At 42.4% G+C, this 18911-nt stretch overlaps 2 protein-coding genes across 3 annotated transcripts in view; one reads left to right on the top strand and one right to left on the bottom strand.

Annotated features, from left to right (window-relative positions):
• LOC309692688 (bromodomain-containing protein 1-like) overlaps positions 1–5302 on the bottom strand; it is a 31498-nt gene extending 26196 nt beyond the window's left edge. The window contains exons 1-9 of one of the 2 annotated variants that reach the window (XM_082511418.1): positions 5097–5302; positions 2743–2875; positions 2464–2637; positions 2169–2363; positions 1971–2073; positions 1278–1502; positions 946–1115; positions 731–806; positions 164–294 (exon numbers count right to left, since the gene is read on the bottom strand). In XM_082511418.1, the coding sequence (XP_082367544.1) occupies positions 164–294; positions 731–806; positions 946–1115; positions 1278–1502; positions 1971–2073; positions 2169–2363; positions 2464–2637; positions 2743–2875; positions 5097–5255 (1366 nt within the window). In that variant the 5' untranslated portion in view covers positions 5256–5302. Of the gene's footprint in view, positions 1–163; positions 295–730; positions 807–945; positions 1116–1277; positions 1503–1969; positions 2074–2168; positions 2364–2463; positions 2638–2742; positions 2876–5096 lie in introns of those variants that run through there. The other variant, XM_082511419.1, reaches the window with a different exon arrangement.
• A 226-nt stretch (positions 5303–5528) lies between these two features.
• On the top strand, positions 5529–13779 carry creld2 (cysteine-rich with EGF-like domains 2). The gene is made up of 10 exons (XM_082511423.1): positions 5529–5945; positions 6106–6188; positions 6411–6521; positions 6681–6772; positions 7643–7819; positions 8572–8670; positions 12150–12233; positions 12400–12495; positions 12998–13138; positions 13293–13779. Exons 1-10 carry the CDS (start codon positions 5802–5804, stop codon positions 13349–13351), a joined length of 1086 nt encoding a protein of 361 aa, XP_082367549.1. The 5' UTR covers positions 5529–5801; the 3' UTR covers positions 13352–13779.
• Positions 13780–18911: the final 5132 nt, after the last annotated feature.

The raw sequence follows: 18911 nt of genomic DNA, 5'->3' as shown, positions 1-18911 counted from the left end.
AGCACTGGTTTCACAGTAGTGGTCAGCAAATTTAAAGAAAAAAATCCAACACTTGTTTAAGTCACTGTTTTGATGGCCTTTCTCTCCATCAGCACAGTTTTTCTCTCCAAGTGCACTCTGACAGGAGGGAAGTGAAACACACTGAAGGCAATGTTGCGGTAACCTTCTATGAAGGTCAGAGGCTGATGGGTGTCCTGGAGTAATTCTATCTTGGTCGCATTAGCCTCCATCAATAGGTGCGAGTACATCTGCATAGCTGGGCTCGTGGGGCTCAAGTCCTCACGTTTGTCATATCTGTTGAAAACGGGAAGTAAAGTGTTAAAAATGTTTAAAATAATATTTTAAGTTTACTTAAAAAGCTAAGATAAAAAAATAAAGCTGTATTTATTTTTGTCACTTTGATGATGTAACCTGCTTCATAAGGCTTTCACAGACATGTTTATTGAGGTCCAGCATGTCTGACCTGCCTTTCCAAAGTATTTGTACTGCAGTACCTATTCTGAGATTGTAACAATTTCCCCATTTCCAAATGTTACCCATGTTATAATATTTGAAAAAAGCTAAAACTGACAATACAGATACTGAAAACTGAAGTGAGGCCAAATTTTTTTCTGAATTCTAAGCTTAACTCAAAACACACACAAAAAAATAGAAAATTTAAAACTGTATATAAAAAAAAAAAAAAAAAGAAGATTGGTGGACAGATTTCAGATCAAAATAAAACACCAACCTCCAGTTTTTGTTTAGTTGTAGGAAGCGTGAAACTCCAGTCTCAGCAGTGTAGGTGTCAATGTGAACAAATACATCTGAGGAAAGACAGCAACAATGAGAGTTCACTAGAAAACCACGATTCTTTATCTCCTGCATTTCTGACAGACTTTTAAATATGTAACTGTGTGAGCGCTCCCTTCAGAAAGAAAAAAAAAAGCTTGATGTGATTCCAACCTGCTGAGGCTGGCAACAGCCGGTGTAGTTCCTGCATTCCTCTGCCTCCAGGGTAGTTGTGGTGAGAAACATAGAGGCAAATACCAGAGTATGCCGTGTTTGCCAACAGCTGGCCAACCACAAATGCAGAACCCAGTTTGTATATCCAGGATTTCTGGTAGTTGCACAAACTAAATCACATAGAAGGAGGAAAAAACAAACAAAACAGTAAAAAGCATGACAAACAGCTTCAGCTCTCCAAATTTCAATGTCAATTTTAAGAGAAAGGAAACTTTTTAGGATCATTCACTCTTCTTTCAATATAAGGACAGGTGCCGTACGTTTCAGCTTACATGAAAGAGCAACCACGCGCAGCCACCAAACTGAGCACGGGAAAAGTGTATATGATGAAACGCAGCTCTTTGTGGGGCAACAGTGAGTAGAGCAGAATGAAGCCCACTGTGGGCAGCAGCAGTGCTCTCATTCGCCTGTCAAGGAGGCCAAGGGGGACAAAGAACAGCGTGCAGCCCAGGGCGCGAGGTACAGCAGAGTAGAAGTACCAGAGAAATGGAGAGGTTTACTGGGGAGAATAGTCAAGGACTGCTATAACCAACCAACAATAAACCAACAACAATGTCATAAAATTACCTGAATTTTAACTGAGCTAGAATGCTAAAGGAGACTGGACTCATACAGGAATATTTTAACAAAGGGCATCAACATGCTGTTCATCAACACGCTTTTAAGATACCATGAAACTAAAACATTTATTAAATTAACAGTTATAAACTAAGAAATCTGTTGCTGTGAAATTGTGCAATACAAATAAAATGACTGAAATATTCAGTCCAACAAGGAAAGTAATTTTTCCACAGTCAACAAAGTCCTAACTCTAACAGTTATCCTCTCCTACTATTTCCATAAAGTGAAATGTCACATTTTCTAATACATTGTGTTTTTCTTGTGGTTGTCATTTCCCCCCCATAGTTTCCCAACTATCAAACAGCTAAGCAAACAGGATGTGCTGGAATAAATCAAAGGATATTCCCCAGTTGGAACTTTTGTTGAGAATGGTGTTGTACCACAAAACCTGGCCTTCAGGCCACAGGAGCTTCCTCCAGAAGAAGGTATCAACAGCCACTGTCAGAGCTGCAGGAGACAAAGGAAAGCAAACACAAACAGTGATCAGCACGTTTTTAATATTGTTAGACATACACTGTATTTATTATAGATGAACCACTAACCTAATGACAATATCCCAGCAGGAACAGTATATTTCAGCAGCTGCAGCAGCCCCAGCTTCCTGCTCAGGAGCGACATCAGTAACATGAGGCCCATAAAGATGCACAACTCTGACCGGAACACAATGATGACCAAAGCAGACAGGGAGATGAACCGGCCATATCTCTGAGCCATCCATGATGTGAATGCTATAAGAACTGGGCCGAGAATTTTACTCATCATTATAATGCTCGATTATTTAAGTTCCAAAAATAACAAAGAAAGAAACTAGAACTCAAATGAGAGCTGATGGGTTACCTAATGGCAGGGCGAATACATTGGGCAGTGTCCTTGTGCTGTAGAACATTAAATGAAACTGAGATGCACATATAAGGCAGAAAAGGTCTGCAACTGTGGAGCCAAACTGCCTCCTTGCTTCTCTCTGCATGTGCCACAGTGCACCGATGACGCACACTCCCAGGGAAGCTCGGACTGTGCAGAAAGAACAGCACATTAAACATCTCTTTAGAGCTTTTAATTACCTTTACATCTCAGTGGTTTGGATACTAAACAACAAAAAGTGAGATGGTACGCTACCTATAAGCTGTGTGTAGAATTTTGGTGCATCCAGCAGGGAAGAAAGAAAAACAACAGGGGAGGAGAGCGTGGAGAGGAAGAGGGGGCCAAGGAAAGTCCGCGGCACCACACCGGGGAACTCATGATGGTCATACTGAAAAGAAAAAAAAAAAAAGGTACTTTCTAAGACTTATACAGCCACAAATCACTGTGATTTAAAGTGATTTAAAATTTATAAATGTGATTTATAAGTGATTTAAAATCCTTTAAATCACCGTATAAGTGATTTAAAGGAGCTCAAAAACAAGAGTAGATAAAACAATCTAATCTCTCGCTTTCAATCAAATCACATGACCCTAAGCAAGACCTGGAATTTACCCAGATGTCATGGATTTTTTTCTCCCTTTTTATCAGAACAAACAAGTAAACTGTCTAAAGCATCTCTGTTATGTTAAAGTCAGGACTCTCTTGGCTGTTCTAAAACATGGATTTCTCCTTTCTAATCATCCTATAGTTGGTTTTTCATTGTCTTGACTCTTCTAAGCTTCAAATCATGGAGTGATGCCCCAGTATTTTACTGTATGTATGTTTTTGACTGAATTTTGAATTTATTACTCTCTGCATGTCCAGATATCCAGACCATAAAAAAACAAAAATAAAAAGCCAAACCATGATCCTCCCTCCACCGTGCTTTACAATGTCTTCACAGCATTGTTTCACCCCCTACACTGTACAGTGCATGCTTCTTATAAAGGTAAACCTTTGTCTAATCTTCCCAGAGAAGATTTATCTAGTAAAATTGAGCAACATTCAGGCATTCACATGCAAATTTGAGATGTGTTGCAATGTATTTTTAAGTCATTCTCACAGTTACTCTGTCATCTGTGGAAGGATACTACTGACAGCTCTGTACCATGTAGTGTAGTTCATCTTGTAGTGAACACCTAATTAAAAATATCACAAGCTGTAAAGACTGCTGCAAATATTTTTGCTGTCTATTGGGTTCGTTTTTGTTTTTCCTTTTTGGGGGGTCCAAGTTTCCTAAGCCCTAGTCCAGTCCTAAGTTTCAGGACTGCTTACTGTGCTCTTGACTTATTATTTTTCAGGACACCCTCATCACAGGGAACACAACAGTCCTGCATGTTATCAAGTTGTAATATATTGTGATAAGCAACATTGTAATAAACAATAAAATAGAACAAAAGCATTGATGCCACAACAGAACAGAATAAAGCCCAATAGATACTGATATTGAGTAATTTAAAAATTCCGATATATCAACTTATTGTTTTTCTTTCAGGCACACAAAACATAATAAATGTCAGGGAAATCTGTTTATGTGTAGTTGTTTATGAGTCTTTACGAAGGTTATAAGACATTTCTGTTTAAAAATGTTTTATTGTCATAACAAGATCAGCTGGTTGTTGAGTTTGTGGCATTTCAAACAGGTTTTGCCAGGCTAGCTTCAGAGTGCCCTCTGGTGTACATGCAATGCAACATCAATACTCCGAAAGGTGATTCTCCAGTCTCTTCTTTGGATTTTTTAAATTTTAAATTTCTTATAAATCTTGATAGTGATATATCAGAGCACTACAATGAAGGCAGAAAAGAACTGCAAAGCAATGTTAATGCTGAAAGCCAACACTGTAGGTCAAGTCTAGTCAGTTACAAAATTTAGTGACCCTAATATTAGTCCTCATTAGGACCACAGTTATTGGTGGCCTCCATGGCATAAATCCAATAGGTCTCTCTTTGTTTGAGGCTTTGATTTTATCCCCAACCCTGGCATCAAAGCTCGTAGTTCCCAGTAGGGTCGAGTTACTCCCATGATGTGCTTATGTGTAGTGCGTTTTGCCTTACAATAAATCCGGTTAAATAGGAACAGTATACCTATGTTCAGCCACCCTGTCCCTCAGTTTTGGTCATATTTTTCCCCATGTTTCAACAGAGCTCCTGTTATGTTCTCTTGTTTTATTGTGAATGAATGTATTTTTCTAATATTGTGACGTGAATGGGTGAGGATAAGACCACATTTATTTTTTTCTTGTAGCTATAGGTTTACGATGGAACAGTCCACACCGCAGTATAGCTGTCAAACTACTGGTGTGTATGATTTTTATAGCAAGCATCAATAGCAAGCAGAATGTTTGGGACGTAGCATTACATCAAAAGTAGGATTTAAACTGTACCCGCAGCTGTCACATTTTTTTTTCATAATGTACCTTATATTTAACATCTTTAGGGCCGTAAGAATGATATTCTATTTTTTAAAATGACAAAAAGGGAAATTGAATATTACGAATGTTTTATTTACATCCACGGGTGCTTTCTGTGTCCACTTAGCTTATTAACACATCAAATGGCTGCATGCTTACCTTGTCAAAGTCAAGTCTGTGATACAGAAGGTCGTGTGCCGCCTGTAAGTTGAAGCTCTCCTCAACCTTAGTGAACGGGCAAATAAATAAATGCAAGAGAGCCACGGAAGCTAATAAAAACAACAGTGGTAGCCCCAAAACAGTCCTCTTTTCAGCCATGACAGCTGAAAAAAAAGAGAAAAGGCTAGTTTTCACTTCCGGCAGTCACAGGAAGTGAACGATGCAACTTTTACTTTGGCTAAGACGTTGAGGGGTTTTTATTAGTAGGGCTTTTGAGAAATATTATTGAAACCTAATTTTAAAAAAATGAAAAAAAAATTATTTTGAATTTACCTGCGAGCTTCCTGAATTTTCCACGTGGGGATGGGTTTTTTTTCTATTGTCCCGCGCGTGGCGACTCACGATTGGTTTTCCATTTTATTGACAGGCGGTTACAGCCAATCACCACAAGCCACAATTCGATTAAGACGCTGACGCGGAAAACTAGAACCGCTTCAGGGTTGTTGTTTTTTCCCCATGTAACCGGCATGTAAATACCATTTTGTCACGCTTTGCATAGATAACGCTATTTTTCATCTAATGTTAGGAACACCTCGCATAGATGTGTCCGACCGCTGCAGCACTTTAACATCAGTGAAAAGCTTGCGTGCTAGTGGCTGGAGCGCTCGTCTCCTGATATGAAATTGTGTGAATTGATCTGCTGAGATGCTGTCCACCGGTCCAGAGCTGCGGCTGCTGCGCCTTTTGTCTTGCTTAACTCTTGTCTTACTTTGTCAAGTTACTGACGCCAAGAAGGATTTAAAAAGCGCCTGCAACACCTGCCGGCAAATCACCGAGAACTTCAACAAGGTCAGTGAGCGTTTGCAGACCTTCTTCCTTTGTGTTGTTTTTCATTGTGTTGACATGAACATACGTCAGTCTAATGTAAGATGCCTGGGTGTCCTTTACTCAGTGCAGGGTCCTTCTTATTTCTGGGCTCAAAAATTAAAATGTCTGCGTTGTATGTCAGGGCTTCGAGAGAACAGCAAACCAGAACTTTGGAGGAGGAAACACAGCCTGGGAGGAGAGGAAATTGTCTAAATATGAGACGAGGTGAGACAGCCAAGAGCCCAGCCTACAGGTCACCCTGCCACAGGTCCTGTGATCTGAGCTGTTTACTTGTTTACTTTTCACCAGACCTGCTTTCCATCAAATGAAGTTGTTTTCTTTTCTTTTCATGCAAATATAAATCTTCTTGTACATTTTGAGATGTATGTTTACAATCTCAAACTAACTTGTGCACTTGTCTCGTCTGCTGCTTTCCTTCCACCCCAGCGAGATTCGGCTGATGGAGATCGTGGAGGGGCTGTGCGACAGCAGCAGCTTTGAGTGCAACCACATGGTTGAGGAGCACGAGGAGCATTTCGAGACTTGGTGGTTCAAGAGGTGGGTTGATGCAAATGACGTGGTTGGATTTTAAAGGGGACCTAATGAGTGATGGACACATGGTCAGGCAGGCTGGCAGATGCTGATCAGGGTTGTTTGCGTTGTTAACCTGCTGTTAAACCTCGTCTCTTCCTGCCTTGTTTTCCTGTTGCAACACAGGAAAACGAAACATCCCGATCTGCACAAGTGGTTCTGCATAGAGACCATCAAAGTGTGCTGTCCAAAGGGAACATTTGGACCCGACTGCAATGGTGAGAATTTACAGATACACCCCCCAGTGCTCCAGTTATTCCCCCCCCCCCCGTGTTTCATCTTAATTTTAGGGCTTCCAATGTTATTATGAAAACAGGTTGCTTGTGTCATACAACTTTTGCATTTTTCCAATGCTGTCCCAAGTTGTCAGATCTGTAAAACATCTACTTGCAAACAGTCCATTTCTAATTTGCGCCTCCTGTCTTCACCCAACTGTCACTCAGGAATAAATGTCGGTGTGTGTGCAAGTGGCCCTAAACATGAGCTATGTCATGAGCAATGTTACACCTGACATCTTAAAGGCAGTTTAACAAAACAGTTTACGATGCATCTGTGGCACACATCTTATTATACTGACATCACTTTAAAATGAGGCTCACTAAGATGTGAGATGAGGAGTCAGGGACAGTATAGAGTGGGGGGCCATATTTGCAACTTATCAGCCGTATTTGAGCCTCCTTTCAAACCAAATTAACATGGACAACGACTACTTGGCAACCACCTACAGAAGTGCAACACATGAGGAAAAAGGATGTAATACAAATTTATGATTTCACACATTACCGATCTTCTATTTGTTGTGCCACAGGACCTTTAAAGAAAGATGCTTTTATATTTAGTGAGAGTTTTTGACATAAACATTACCATTACTGAACTATAGTGTTCAAACATCAGTGGTCTCTATATTACTATGTATAGAAAAACAGTGGCATTGAGTGTTTTTGGTTTTTTTTTGTTTTTTTTAAAAGAAAAAAATCTACCAAAAAAGCTGCAGAAGCTACCGTGCACAGAAAAAGAGAGATCCCAAGAGCGAGTTGTAAAATTTGGTTTAAAAGCACAAAAATAATTTGTCTGTCTTCATTTTTAAGCCTGTGTGGGGGGTTCTGAGCGACCCTGTCACGGGAATGGTGCGTGCGATGGAGACGGGACCCGTGGGGGAAACGGGAAGTGCAGCTGCCACCACGGTTATACGGGCGAGTTCTGCCTAGACTGCATCGACGGCTACTTCAACGAAGTGAGGAACGACAGCTTTTCTCTGTGCACAGGTAAAAAATAATAAATAATAAAAAACTCAGTTTACCTAAATAATAGAGGTGGGGATCACCATACATCCCACGATACGATATTATCACAATACTTAACGCACGATACGATATAAAAAAAAATTTTTTTTAAATATTTTGTGATATTCAGATTCTGTACATAAAGGTAAACTTTATCAATATTCATTTTATCTAATATCAAAGTCTCACTCTCAGTCTTTCTCTCATTTCAGTCAGTTTTATTGTTGACAAACTGAACGGTTTGTATTACAGTCTAGTCCAACTTAACTGAATGCAACCATCTGGTACAATTATAGCTATTCTGAACTATGCAATTTATGAAAACTATGCAGCCCCTTCAGCAACTGAAGAATTTGAAAGTAAATTAAAACAAAATATAATTTTACGTTAAATAAAAAAGTTTTAAACTTAATTAAAATAAAACATGTCTTAAATTAAAATAAGTAAACTGTCATGTTGGTGCCAAAAAAAAGTTAAACACATTTGGACAGTGAAGGAATGTCAGGATTCTTGCTCAGAAAAAGGAGCTGATCAGTCCACAAAAACTTTTTTTGTAACAAAATATCGATTTCTGCTGTCCCTGTAACGATACATTATTAGCAAACAAAATATCACGATACTACACAGTATCGATTTTTTTCCCCCACCCCTACTAAATAAGTTACCTGCTGTTGCACCAGAAACTCATCACCAACATGAACGTACTGATGGAAATTTGGTCTTCACTTCTGCAGAATGTCACTTCTCTTGCAAGACCTGCACTGGAGCAAACAATCAGGACTGTGATGAGTGCAAGGAAGGCTGGGAGGAAGACGACCAGGAAACTTGTGTAGGTAAGACAACGTGTACTGGCTCTCCATGCTACATGACATTCTCTTAACAAAAGTACTCAGATAAAGAGGTCATCTGAGCTATTGTTCTTGCTGTTTGGGTTCCATCATTGTTCCAACTTTGATTATTATACCACTGGTTGGATAAACCTGCAAATCTCCGATCTTTTTGCTGTTTCATAACAATTTATTGACTACACAAATTGTTGCGAAATCAACCAATAATGGACGGGTTAGTTATATTTTAAACTCAGAACAGTACCAGACCTCGTAAATTCTTGAAAATGTTATTTTTAAGTACATTTATGTTCATTTTAAAACTTGATGCTAGTAGCACAAGTCAGAATGCTAGCACAGGTTCGTCCAATTTAGCCTCAGTTTTCTGTTCTTGGCTAATACCCGGTGTGGTCTTCTGCTTCTCCGAGGTTTGATCTGCTGTTTTAGAGATGCTCTTCTGCATACCTTGGTTGTTTGTTTGAGTTAATCTTGCCTTCTTGAAGGCTTGAAGCAGTCTGAGGGGTATATTATGAAGTGAGATTAATGGCCATGTCAAGCTAAAAGTGGACTAAAAGGCTACATGTATAAAGGCCAATTTATACACCATGGAGTCCTACTTTAAAGAACTGTCATAGGTTTAACATTGTCTATTAGCCTGGATTTAAGAATTAAGAGTTTAAAATCATAACTCAGTGGAAAAATGAGACTAAAACTAAAACGTGGTGTTTCATGTCTACTTTAAAGCAGGGTGACGCGCCTTCACCCGTACCTCTGCCAACCCCTGCTTGATTCGTTCCTTTATGTACATTTTCCAGTGTCTCACACACACTCTTTTGGCTGTGTACACAAATTATGGGGGCGTACGCCATAATAAGTAGGTTTGGTTGAGCACAAGAATGACAACATTACAGGGCGCAAGTTTGATAACATCATGGAGAAGCTAACGGCTCTCCAACGGGAGATTTAGAGACCAGTGTTGGACTGTTAGAATTGCTTTGAAATTCATATGAGCTGTTCGCACTAAAGTAAAAAGCACCATCACTTCATGTGGATACCCTTTCAGCGCCAGCTGCGGTCGCAAGGCTGGAGCCGAACAAAAACACCCTGATAACGACTGTGTTTAGACTGTTCCTTCCCATTCCATGCAAGGCCACCTGGGTTGGCTGGAAGACTGTTTACTTCAATACTTCGTTAAAATGCTACACTAGTGTAATTACAATCAAATGAGGTGTGTGTTAAGTTGCCTTAACCAGATCCTATACGTCAGCGGTCCCCAACCCACCTGTTGGGGACCTGTAGTGGGTTGCAAGAGGTCAGGGTGTGAAATTTACCGCTGCTATGTGTGGTGTGAAAATGAATGTTGACCTTTTGGCTGGGGTCAAAGAAGGCATGCCCAAGAACATCCAAGGGTTCGATCCGCCGGTTAGCATCCAAGTCCAGCATTAGTTTAATCAGGCTTACCAACAAATGCTGATCACTGTGGCATCCTGTTCTCATTTTCAATCAGGTCAACAAGACACTTAAGCTTTAAGTGTCGGGTTTCTTGTGGGTGAGTCCTGTCTGATATTCAAATTATTCTTTTGTTTTAAATATATTCAGCAGTGAACACTGCAGCTTTCTTCTTTTTCTCAAGGACAGTCTCAAGGATAGCCTGGTGGCTGGCCCTGAGTGTGTATGATGAACCGGATTACCCGGGTAAAGCAGCAGCCTCGTAGCACGCTCCAAAGCTATTTAGCCCAGAGACCACGTTTCAATAATTAAATTTAATCTGAAGCATATCCTCTGGTGGCCTGTACCAAAGAGCCTGTGCACAGACACGAGGAACTACTGCGGACACATGACATGATAGGCCAAAGTCCATAACTTTGACTTTGATGGGACACTGATAGTGGTCCACAACCATTATGTTATCAGGTTTGCAGGCAGCACGTATGATTCTCATAGAACTCAAGTGGGATAGGTCAAACGGGTTTTATTCCCGGAGTTCATAATTTAAGAATATACATTGCTCAATGTCAAAGGAAAAAGCCGTCTCACTTTACAACATTGGAAGTGTCTGGATCCAAGCGTTTCAACTTCTCCAGGATGGAAATGTCACATTTTACCTGTTTACAAAAGTTTCATGGTGATTCTTGCTGTATTTGATAGTCACACATTGTGTTGTGGCATTTGGTTACAAAACAAAGTTGCCTTCTGTAAGCAAAGCCTCCACCAAAACGGGACCTTGACACTGTCAGGAGAGTGACTGATGTCCATTTGATCAGGTTCCCCTGGAGACGGGCACCAACTGCTCTTTGAATGGTCACAGGTGAATCTTGAGGCAGTGTAATAGTCAAACATTTTTGCTTTCACCCTCATTCTGCACCCACAATAGATAAAGCCAGAAGAAAAATGTTTTTGAACACAATTAAAATATAATGATCTATATCATATATATGATGCATACAAGAACTCTTTGAGGTTTACAGAGAACGGTCTGAAACATAGAAAATGTCCAGTGAGCTGCAGTTCTCTTGATGAAAATGCCAAAGTTCAGAAGAGAATGGCCAGACTGCTTTGAGCGAGTGGAAAGGCAACAGTAACTCAAATACCCGCTTGTTATAACCAAGATATGCATAAGAGCATTTCTGAACGCACAACACATTGAAGTTTGAAGCAGGTGGGCTACAGCAGCAGAAAACCACACCGTGTGCTACCCCTGTGACCTAAGAACAGGAATCTGAGTTCTCACCGGCTCACCAGAAGTTGGAAACTAGGAGTTTGGAAAGATGTTTCCTGGTCTGACGAGTCTCAATTTCTGCGGCAACATTCAGATGTTGGGGTCATAACTTGGTGTCGTAAAATGATAAGTCCTCAGTATCCACAATGTTCAGAAAACCTTGGAAAATACTGATACTGAATATGATCGCAATTTCATATTGGCACTGATGGGCTGCCCCAAACACACCCATGTGAAGACTTAGCATTACCTATTGACTGTGATGATCATCAGTTCATCATTATTAATAGGTGGATTTAATGCTAGTTCAGTCCCTCTAAGTGTTATATAGGAAGCATTTCCTATAAACAAAACTCAGGTCGGTCAAAATGAAAACCTACGTGACAGTTTTATAAACTGCCATTTTTAAATAGTTATATAGTATGATTCATTTTGCATTCACTCAATCAAAATTAATTTCCTATCTTTTTGGGAATACAGTATAGCATATGTACACACAGAGCCTGAATCAAAACGCCTGGCTTAACAGGGAAAGTTGATAACCACAGAGGTAATACTTATTATGTCCAGCCAAGGTTTTAATTTTGTCAAACCATTCCCCTCTGACCTCCACCATTAACATCCAGTTTTGCCCCTGAGATCTAATCTGCAGACACTCACATTTTTTTGTGTTTTCACTCTGTGGTAAAGCACACAAAGAATGATCAGCAGATGGCGCTGTGTGGTTGCCAGCCTGTTTGATGGCTCTCTGTCTGATGTGTTGCAGATGTAAATGAGTGTTCCAAAGACCCTGTTCCATGCAAAGAAGATCAGTACTGCCTCAACACAGAAGGTTCCTACTCTTGCAAGGGTAAGAGGTCATATGCCAAACAGTAGCTTTTGGAGCAGTGTGGAAATTTGCTTCCAGTGAACTTATCGCTGTTAGGTGTTTCATATTACAATGTCTGATTGTTATCCATTTACTGACAGTTTTGTGAGACCTATCTAACTTTATTCGGTATGTTTGTTCCTCAAAGCCTGTGATAAAGTTTGCTCCGGCTGCACTGGAGCCGGTCCCGATAACTGCCAGGCTTGTGCCAGCGGGTACCAAGACACAGAGGGAACCTGCACAGGTATTATTCACTATTTGAAAGATTTCTGACACTACGTTAAAGTATCAGTCTCCACTTTGAGTTTAATACAAATGAAGCCAAAAGAAGCAGTCCTTGGAAGTAAATTCTTAGTGCTTCCATGCTGGCGACCTGTCCAGGGTGGACCCTGCCTCTCGCCCTATGACATGTCATTGATGTGCATACTGTAAGCATGAGTCTCTCATCACAGTAGGATGCAGGCTTAACTTTAGATCACTTTATATTTGCATATTTACATCTTCCCTTTATGTGTCTTTAATTGTTGTAATAAAAAAAGATATTGTGAGCTCCAGACTGCTGTGGATGGACAGAACCTCTTAATTCTACCCTTGGAAAGTCTGTTTTAGTTCCCCTTAACTGATGTCACATTTGTAAGGATAATGCATTTTTGGGTTGCACCCATGAAAAACTTCTCTATACATTTTATCTATATATTCGATTTTTATTTTTTTTTTTTTAATGTATTTATTTAAATCTTTGCCAGATGTGGATGAGTGTTTGCAGTCAGAGCCAGTGTGCACAAAAGAGCACCAGGAGTGTGTCAACAATCAAGGCAGCTACACGTGCATCTGCTCTGAAGGCTACGAGGAGCAAGATGGGGAGTGTGTGCAAACACAACAGCCAGGTGAGGATGAGTGTTGGCATGAGGTAGCACAATACCCATTCTAACAAGTTTTCAGTAGTAATGTAGGATGTGAGGATGTTATTTAAGCAACATGTTTACTTTGTGTGCTTCACTGACTGCAGTGTGATTAATTCTATAAGTTTTCCTATGTTAGATACAGCCGAGGAGTCGGAAGCATCTGAGGCAACCGCGAGTCCACACGGAGAGCTTTGATGTCACAAACGGGGACCAGGAAGAACAAACTGTTGACATTGCTGCACATTCGAAGCCCCTCCTTCATAAAACTGTCAACCACATGCACTTAACGAAACAACGAGAGCCGAGAGGACGTCGATTTCCAGCAGAGGATGATTAACAGAGAAAAAAAACACACACCTTTTACGCTCTCACCATGCTGGGTGTTGCTTTTCTCCAGTGTGCTCAGACTCGTTGTCTTTGTCTTATATGGTTTTAAAAAGCAACGATGTTTCAATAAAGATTCATTATGTGAAGTTTATCAAAAACTGACCGACGTCATCGGAATGCGGACGCTTTCAGCTTTGGGAGTTTTTGTGTATGTTGCAGCAATCATGCATTACCACAGGATGGCAGTATAGTCTTATGAAATAAAGACGCTCCAGCTTTAAACCATCTGGACAGGACTAGACGGTGCTTCTCTTGCCCTGATATCGCATAAATATTTTGAAGCTAGGCCAGATCACAGCTGTGTATTGTCCATTATATTCAATATCAACATCATTCTTATTTCCACCAACATTAACCCTCACTTATACCACACGGCCCGGTTCTACATGACGTCTGCTTGGTCTTGCAAACCCGAACCATCACCTACCCTTGATTGGCATGCTTTTTGGAAAGGCCCTTCCTCTGGCCCTGTGGGGATCAAAACACATTTTTCTAACCTAAGTCTCACCTTGCGGTAAATCTTCCCAGCTTCCTCTGTGATGATGTCAGCTGTTTTGACTGCAAGGCCCTCTAAGACATAAGAAAGGGCAAGTAAAGGCCTGTCTAATCTAGCAGTGAGGTAGCAGAGAGCCCACCTCTCTGCCTACTGTTAACTCCACCATATGGAAAGGGGTTTTCTGGAGGCATAGGAATATGGGGTTCACCAAACATATATATATATATACATATATATATATATACATATATATATATATACATATATATATATACATATATATATATATACATATATATATATATATATATATATACATATATATATATACCGACCAATAACCTGCCTCAGTACTACATGGAAGCTCCTGTCAGGCATCATATCGGCTAAGATGAACAGGCACATGGGTCAATACATGAGCGGGACACAGAAAGGAATTGGCAAGAATACCAGAGGTGCAAAACACCAGCTACTGGTAGACAGAACAGTCAGCCGAGACTGCAAGACCAGACTGACCAACCTGTGCACTGCCTGGATTGATTACAAGAAGGCCTATGACTCAATGCCCCACAGCTGGATACTGGAATGCCTAGAATTGTACAAGATCAATGGGACCCTAAGAGCCTTCATCAGGAACTCAATGGGGATGTGGCGTACAACACTAGAGGCCAACTCCAAGCCCATAGCACAAGTTACCATCAAGTGCGGGATCTACCAAGGAGATGCTCTGTCCCCACTGCTGTTCTGCATAGGCCTGAACCCCCTCAGTGAGATCATTAACAAGACTGGCTACGGATACCGACTACGGAACGGAGCAGTTGTCAGCCACCTCCTGTACATGGATGACATCAAGCTGTATGCCAAGAGTGAACGAGACATCGATTCACTGATCCACACTACCAGGCTATACAGCAATGACATTGGAATGTCGTTCGGACTGGAGAAGTGTAGTCGGATGGTAACAAAGAGAGGGAAGGTAGTCAGAACTGAGGGGATTGAACTACCAGAAGGCAACATTGCAGACATAGAGGACAGTTACAAGTACCTGGGGATCCCGCAGGCAAATGGGAACCATGAAGAGGCCGCTAGAAAGGCTGCAACCACCAAGTACCTGCAGAGGGTCAGGCAAGTCCTGAGGAGTCAGCTGAATGGTAAGAACAAGATCCGGGCCATCAACACGTACGCCCTGCCCGTGATCAGGTACCCTGCTGGGGTAATAGGCTGGCCAAAGGAGGAGATAGAAGCCACTGACATAAAGACAAGAAAGCTCCTTACCATGCATGGAGGGTTTCACCCCAAGTCCAGCACCCTGAGGCTGTACGCTAAGCGGAAGGAAGGGGGCCGGGGACTGGTGAGTGTCAGCACCACAGTCCAGGATGAGACAAGGAACATCCAAGAATACATTGGGAAGATGGCCCCAACTGACCGAGTGCTCAGTGAATACCTCAGGCAGCAGAAACCCAAGAAAGAGGAGGGAGACGAGGAACCATCATGGAAGGACAGGCCCCTGCACGGTATGTACCACCGGCAGATAGAGGAGGTGGCTGATATCCAGAAATCCTACCAGTGGCTGGACAAAGCTGGACTGAAAGACAGCACAGAGGCACTAATCATGGCAGCACAAGAACAAGCTCTGAGCACAAGATCCATAGAGGCTGGGGTCTATCACACCAGGCAAGACCCCAGGTGCAGGCTGTGTAAAGATGCCCCAGAGACAATCCAGCACATAACAGCAGGGTGCAAGATGCTAGCAGGCAAGGCATACATGGAACGCCATAACCAAGTGGCCGGCATAGTGTACAGGAACATCTGTGCGGAGTATAACCTGGAAGTCCCGAGGTCAAAATGGGAGATGCCCCCAAGGGTGGTGGAGAATGACCGAGCTAAGATCCTGTGGGACTTCCAGATACAGACGGACAAAATGGTGGTGGCTAACCAACCGGACATAGTGGTGGTAGACAAACAGAAGAAGACGGCCGTAGTGATCGATGTAGCGGTTCCGAATGACAGCAATATCAGGAAGAAGGAACACGAGAAGCTGGAGAAATACCAAGGGCTCAGAGAAGAGCTCGAGAGGATGTGGAGGGTGAAGGTAACGGTGGTCCCCGTGGTAATCGGAGCACTAGGTGCGGTGACTCCCAAGATAGGCGAGTGGCTCCAGCAGATCCCGGGAACAACATCGGAGATCTCTGTCCAGAAGAGCGCAGTCCTGGGAACAGCTAAGATACTGCGCAGGACCCTCAAGCTCCCAGGCCTCTGGTAGAGGACCCGAGCTTGAAGGATAAACCGCCCGCAGGGGCGTGCTGGGTGTTTTTTTGTTTTTTTATATATATATATATATATGAGATATATATATGAGATATATATATAGAGATAGATAGATAGATAGATAATTGCCAAAGCAGAAAATTAGTAGAAGGAAAAAAATGAGCAAACTTGTCCTTCTTTAAAATTCATGACTTATAGCTCTAGCAAGACTGTTTTTTCTTTAGGAGAGCACCAGTATGAGTCAGCGTACTGACTAATACATGAGTCAGTGTACCTATTATTGATGCTACAACACCCATCTAGGTGAGTTTAGCTGTTATGAGATGTACACTGTATTTGTTATGATGCTTCCACCGCCGCCTCAGCCGCAGACCAGCTCAAGCGGGGATCATCATGTCGCGGCGAGCTGATGCAGAGTGACCAGGCACCATGAGTAATCACTTGTTTTTTTTTTTTTTCTCTGACGCACAGGGCTTTTCTTATTTATTGCACTCCGAGGCAGTGGCGCAGCAGAGATTTTGTGATTCACTCACAGCGCCCGTCTTATCAGGCTGTGGCACAAAGTGGGATTCATTTCACTTATCTAAGATGCACAGTCACTCTGTTTGGACTGCTGACTTTCTGGAGTCGGGGGTATTTCTTGAAGCTGAATGCCAAAATGTGAGATAATTTTCTGCGATTATCAATGTGGTTCTTGTTGTCACAGTTTGTGAATGTTCTGTGGTTCATGCTCACTTTACTTCCCCTGGAAGTTAATCATCAGTGTCTCAACAAAGTCAGAGAAGCAAGTTTCACAGGTCTGAGGCTATCTTGTATTACATCTGTAGACTCATTTCAGATTCTTAGTACCCTTTCCTGTAGTAGGTTTTACACGTCATGTTAAATACTGTGCAAAAGTCTCAACCCGCCTATCCATCCATCCATCCATCTTCATCCGCTTATCCGAGGTCGGGTCGCGGGGGTAGCAGCCTAAGCAAAGAGGTCCAGACCTCCCTCTCCCCAGCCACCTCCTCCAGCTTGTCCGGGGGAATACCAAGGCGTTCCCAGGCCAGCCGAGAGATATAATCTCTCCAGCGTGTCCTGGGTCTGCCCCGGGGCCTCCTCCCGGTGGGACATGCCTGGAACACCTCGCCCAGGAGGCGCCCAGGGGGCATCCTTGCCAGATGCCCGAACCACCTCAGCTGGCTCCTTTCGATGTGGAGCAGCAGCTGCTCTACTCTAAGCCCCTCCCGGATGGCCGAACTTCTCACCCTATCTCTAAGGGAGAGGCCAGCCACCCTTCGGAGGAAGCTCATTTCCGCCGCTTGTATCCGCGATCTCGTTCTTTCGGTCACTACCCACAGCTCGTGGCCATAGGTGAGGGTAGGGACGTAGATCGACCGGTAAATTGAGAGCTTCGCTTTTACACTCAGCTCCCTCTTCACCACGACTGACCGGTGCAGCGTCCGCATTACTGCAGCCGCAGCCCCAATCCGTCTGTCGATCTCCAGCTCCCTTCTCCCATCACTCGCGAACAAGACCCCGAGATACTCTCAACCCGCCTATCATTTCTTAAAATATTTTGTTTCCAAAGAGCCAGACCTTCTTCTCACTTTAAAAGTGGCTTTGAGCAATAGCTCTCCAAAGGTGTCTGAAGGTCTTTCAAAGTTTTCTTTGTCCATTGGTTAGTTTTTCACTTATGGTCAGGAACTTTGCGTTTTTAGGGCTTTGGAAATCGAAGTGAGTGACGTTAGGTTGAGGGTCTGAGGACACCTGAGGAATGGAGAAGAAGTGTACTGGTGTGTGAGCATCATTCTTGTCTCAGGAACAAGAGTGATTTGAAAAGCTGTAGTGACTACAGAAGGTTTTGATGAGCTGTACCATGAAGACATGGGAAAGAGTTTTCCAGGTTAAGAAGAGGTGACGAGTTGCACTGTGTCTTTCTGGATCTGTAGTACTGTAGTGCAGGGCATTTTTGAGGACAGTGGTAAGGTGTGCAGTAGGAGTGATGGATGGATTCGAGTTGGGGGTGGGACTATATCAGGGATCGGCTTTGTAAGAGAGTGCCAGGAGGGTGGTGACTGCTTGAAGGATAGCAGATTTACAAAGACGGTAGTGAGAGCTGCTATGATGCATGGTTTTGAGATGTTGGTCAGATTGAAAGACTGAGGTGGCAGAATTGAAGATGTTATGGTTTTAGTTAGGAGTGGGCATGACAGACAGGATGAGAATTGAGTACATCAGAGGGTCAGCTCAGGTCGAGCAATTTGGAGACAAAGTTGCAGAGACAAGGATGAGATGGTTTGGAATGAGAGGAGAGATAGTGGATATGTTGGACAAAGGATGCTGAAGGTGGAGATGCCAAGCAAAGGGAAGACCACAGAGAAGGTTAATGGATGTAGTGGGATGATCTGATATCATCGTGTTGGTGTTGTTCCCAGATCATCATGAAAATGTTGTTCCAGGTTCAACATTGCAAGTGACCAATCACATTGTTGTGACGTTATTCTTTTGCGCACCAAGCTATTCGTGCATTTATGAAATTCCAATGTTGCAAGGACAATATCAATTCTGCTTACCGTTTATTAAAGGGTTAGGGTCAGGGTCCGTTGATCGGCGAACAGA

The sequence above is a fragment of the Aulonocara stuartgranti genome (genome assembly GCF_965226115.1).
Source record: "Aulonocara stuartgranti genome assembly, chromosome: 17".
NCBI lineage: Eukaryota > Metazoa > Chordata > Actinopteri > Cichliformes > Cichlidae > Aulonocara > Aulonocara stuartgranti.
This window is presented reverse-complemented; position numbering and strand designations above follow the sequence as displayed.

Excerpts from the sequence above, each read along its gene's own strand:
- creld2 (XM_082511423.1), top strand. The coding sequence starts at position 5,802 with ATGCTGTCCACCGGTCCAGAGCTGCGGCTGCTGCGCCTTTTGTCTTGC. Across the intron at positions 6,522-6,680 it reads GAGACTTGGTGGTTCAAGAG|GAAAACGAAACATCCCGATC; the intron begins GTGGGTTGATGC and ends GTTGCAACACAG. Across the intron at positions 7,820-8,571 it reads CAGCTTTTCTCTGTGCACAG|AATGTCACTTCTCTTGCAAG; the intron begins GTAAAAAATAAT and ends TCACTTCTGCAG.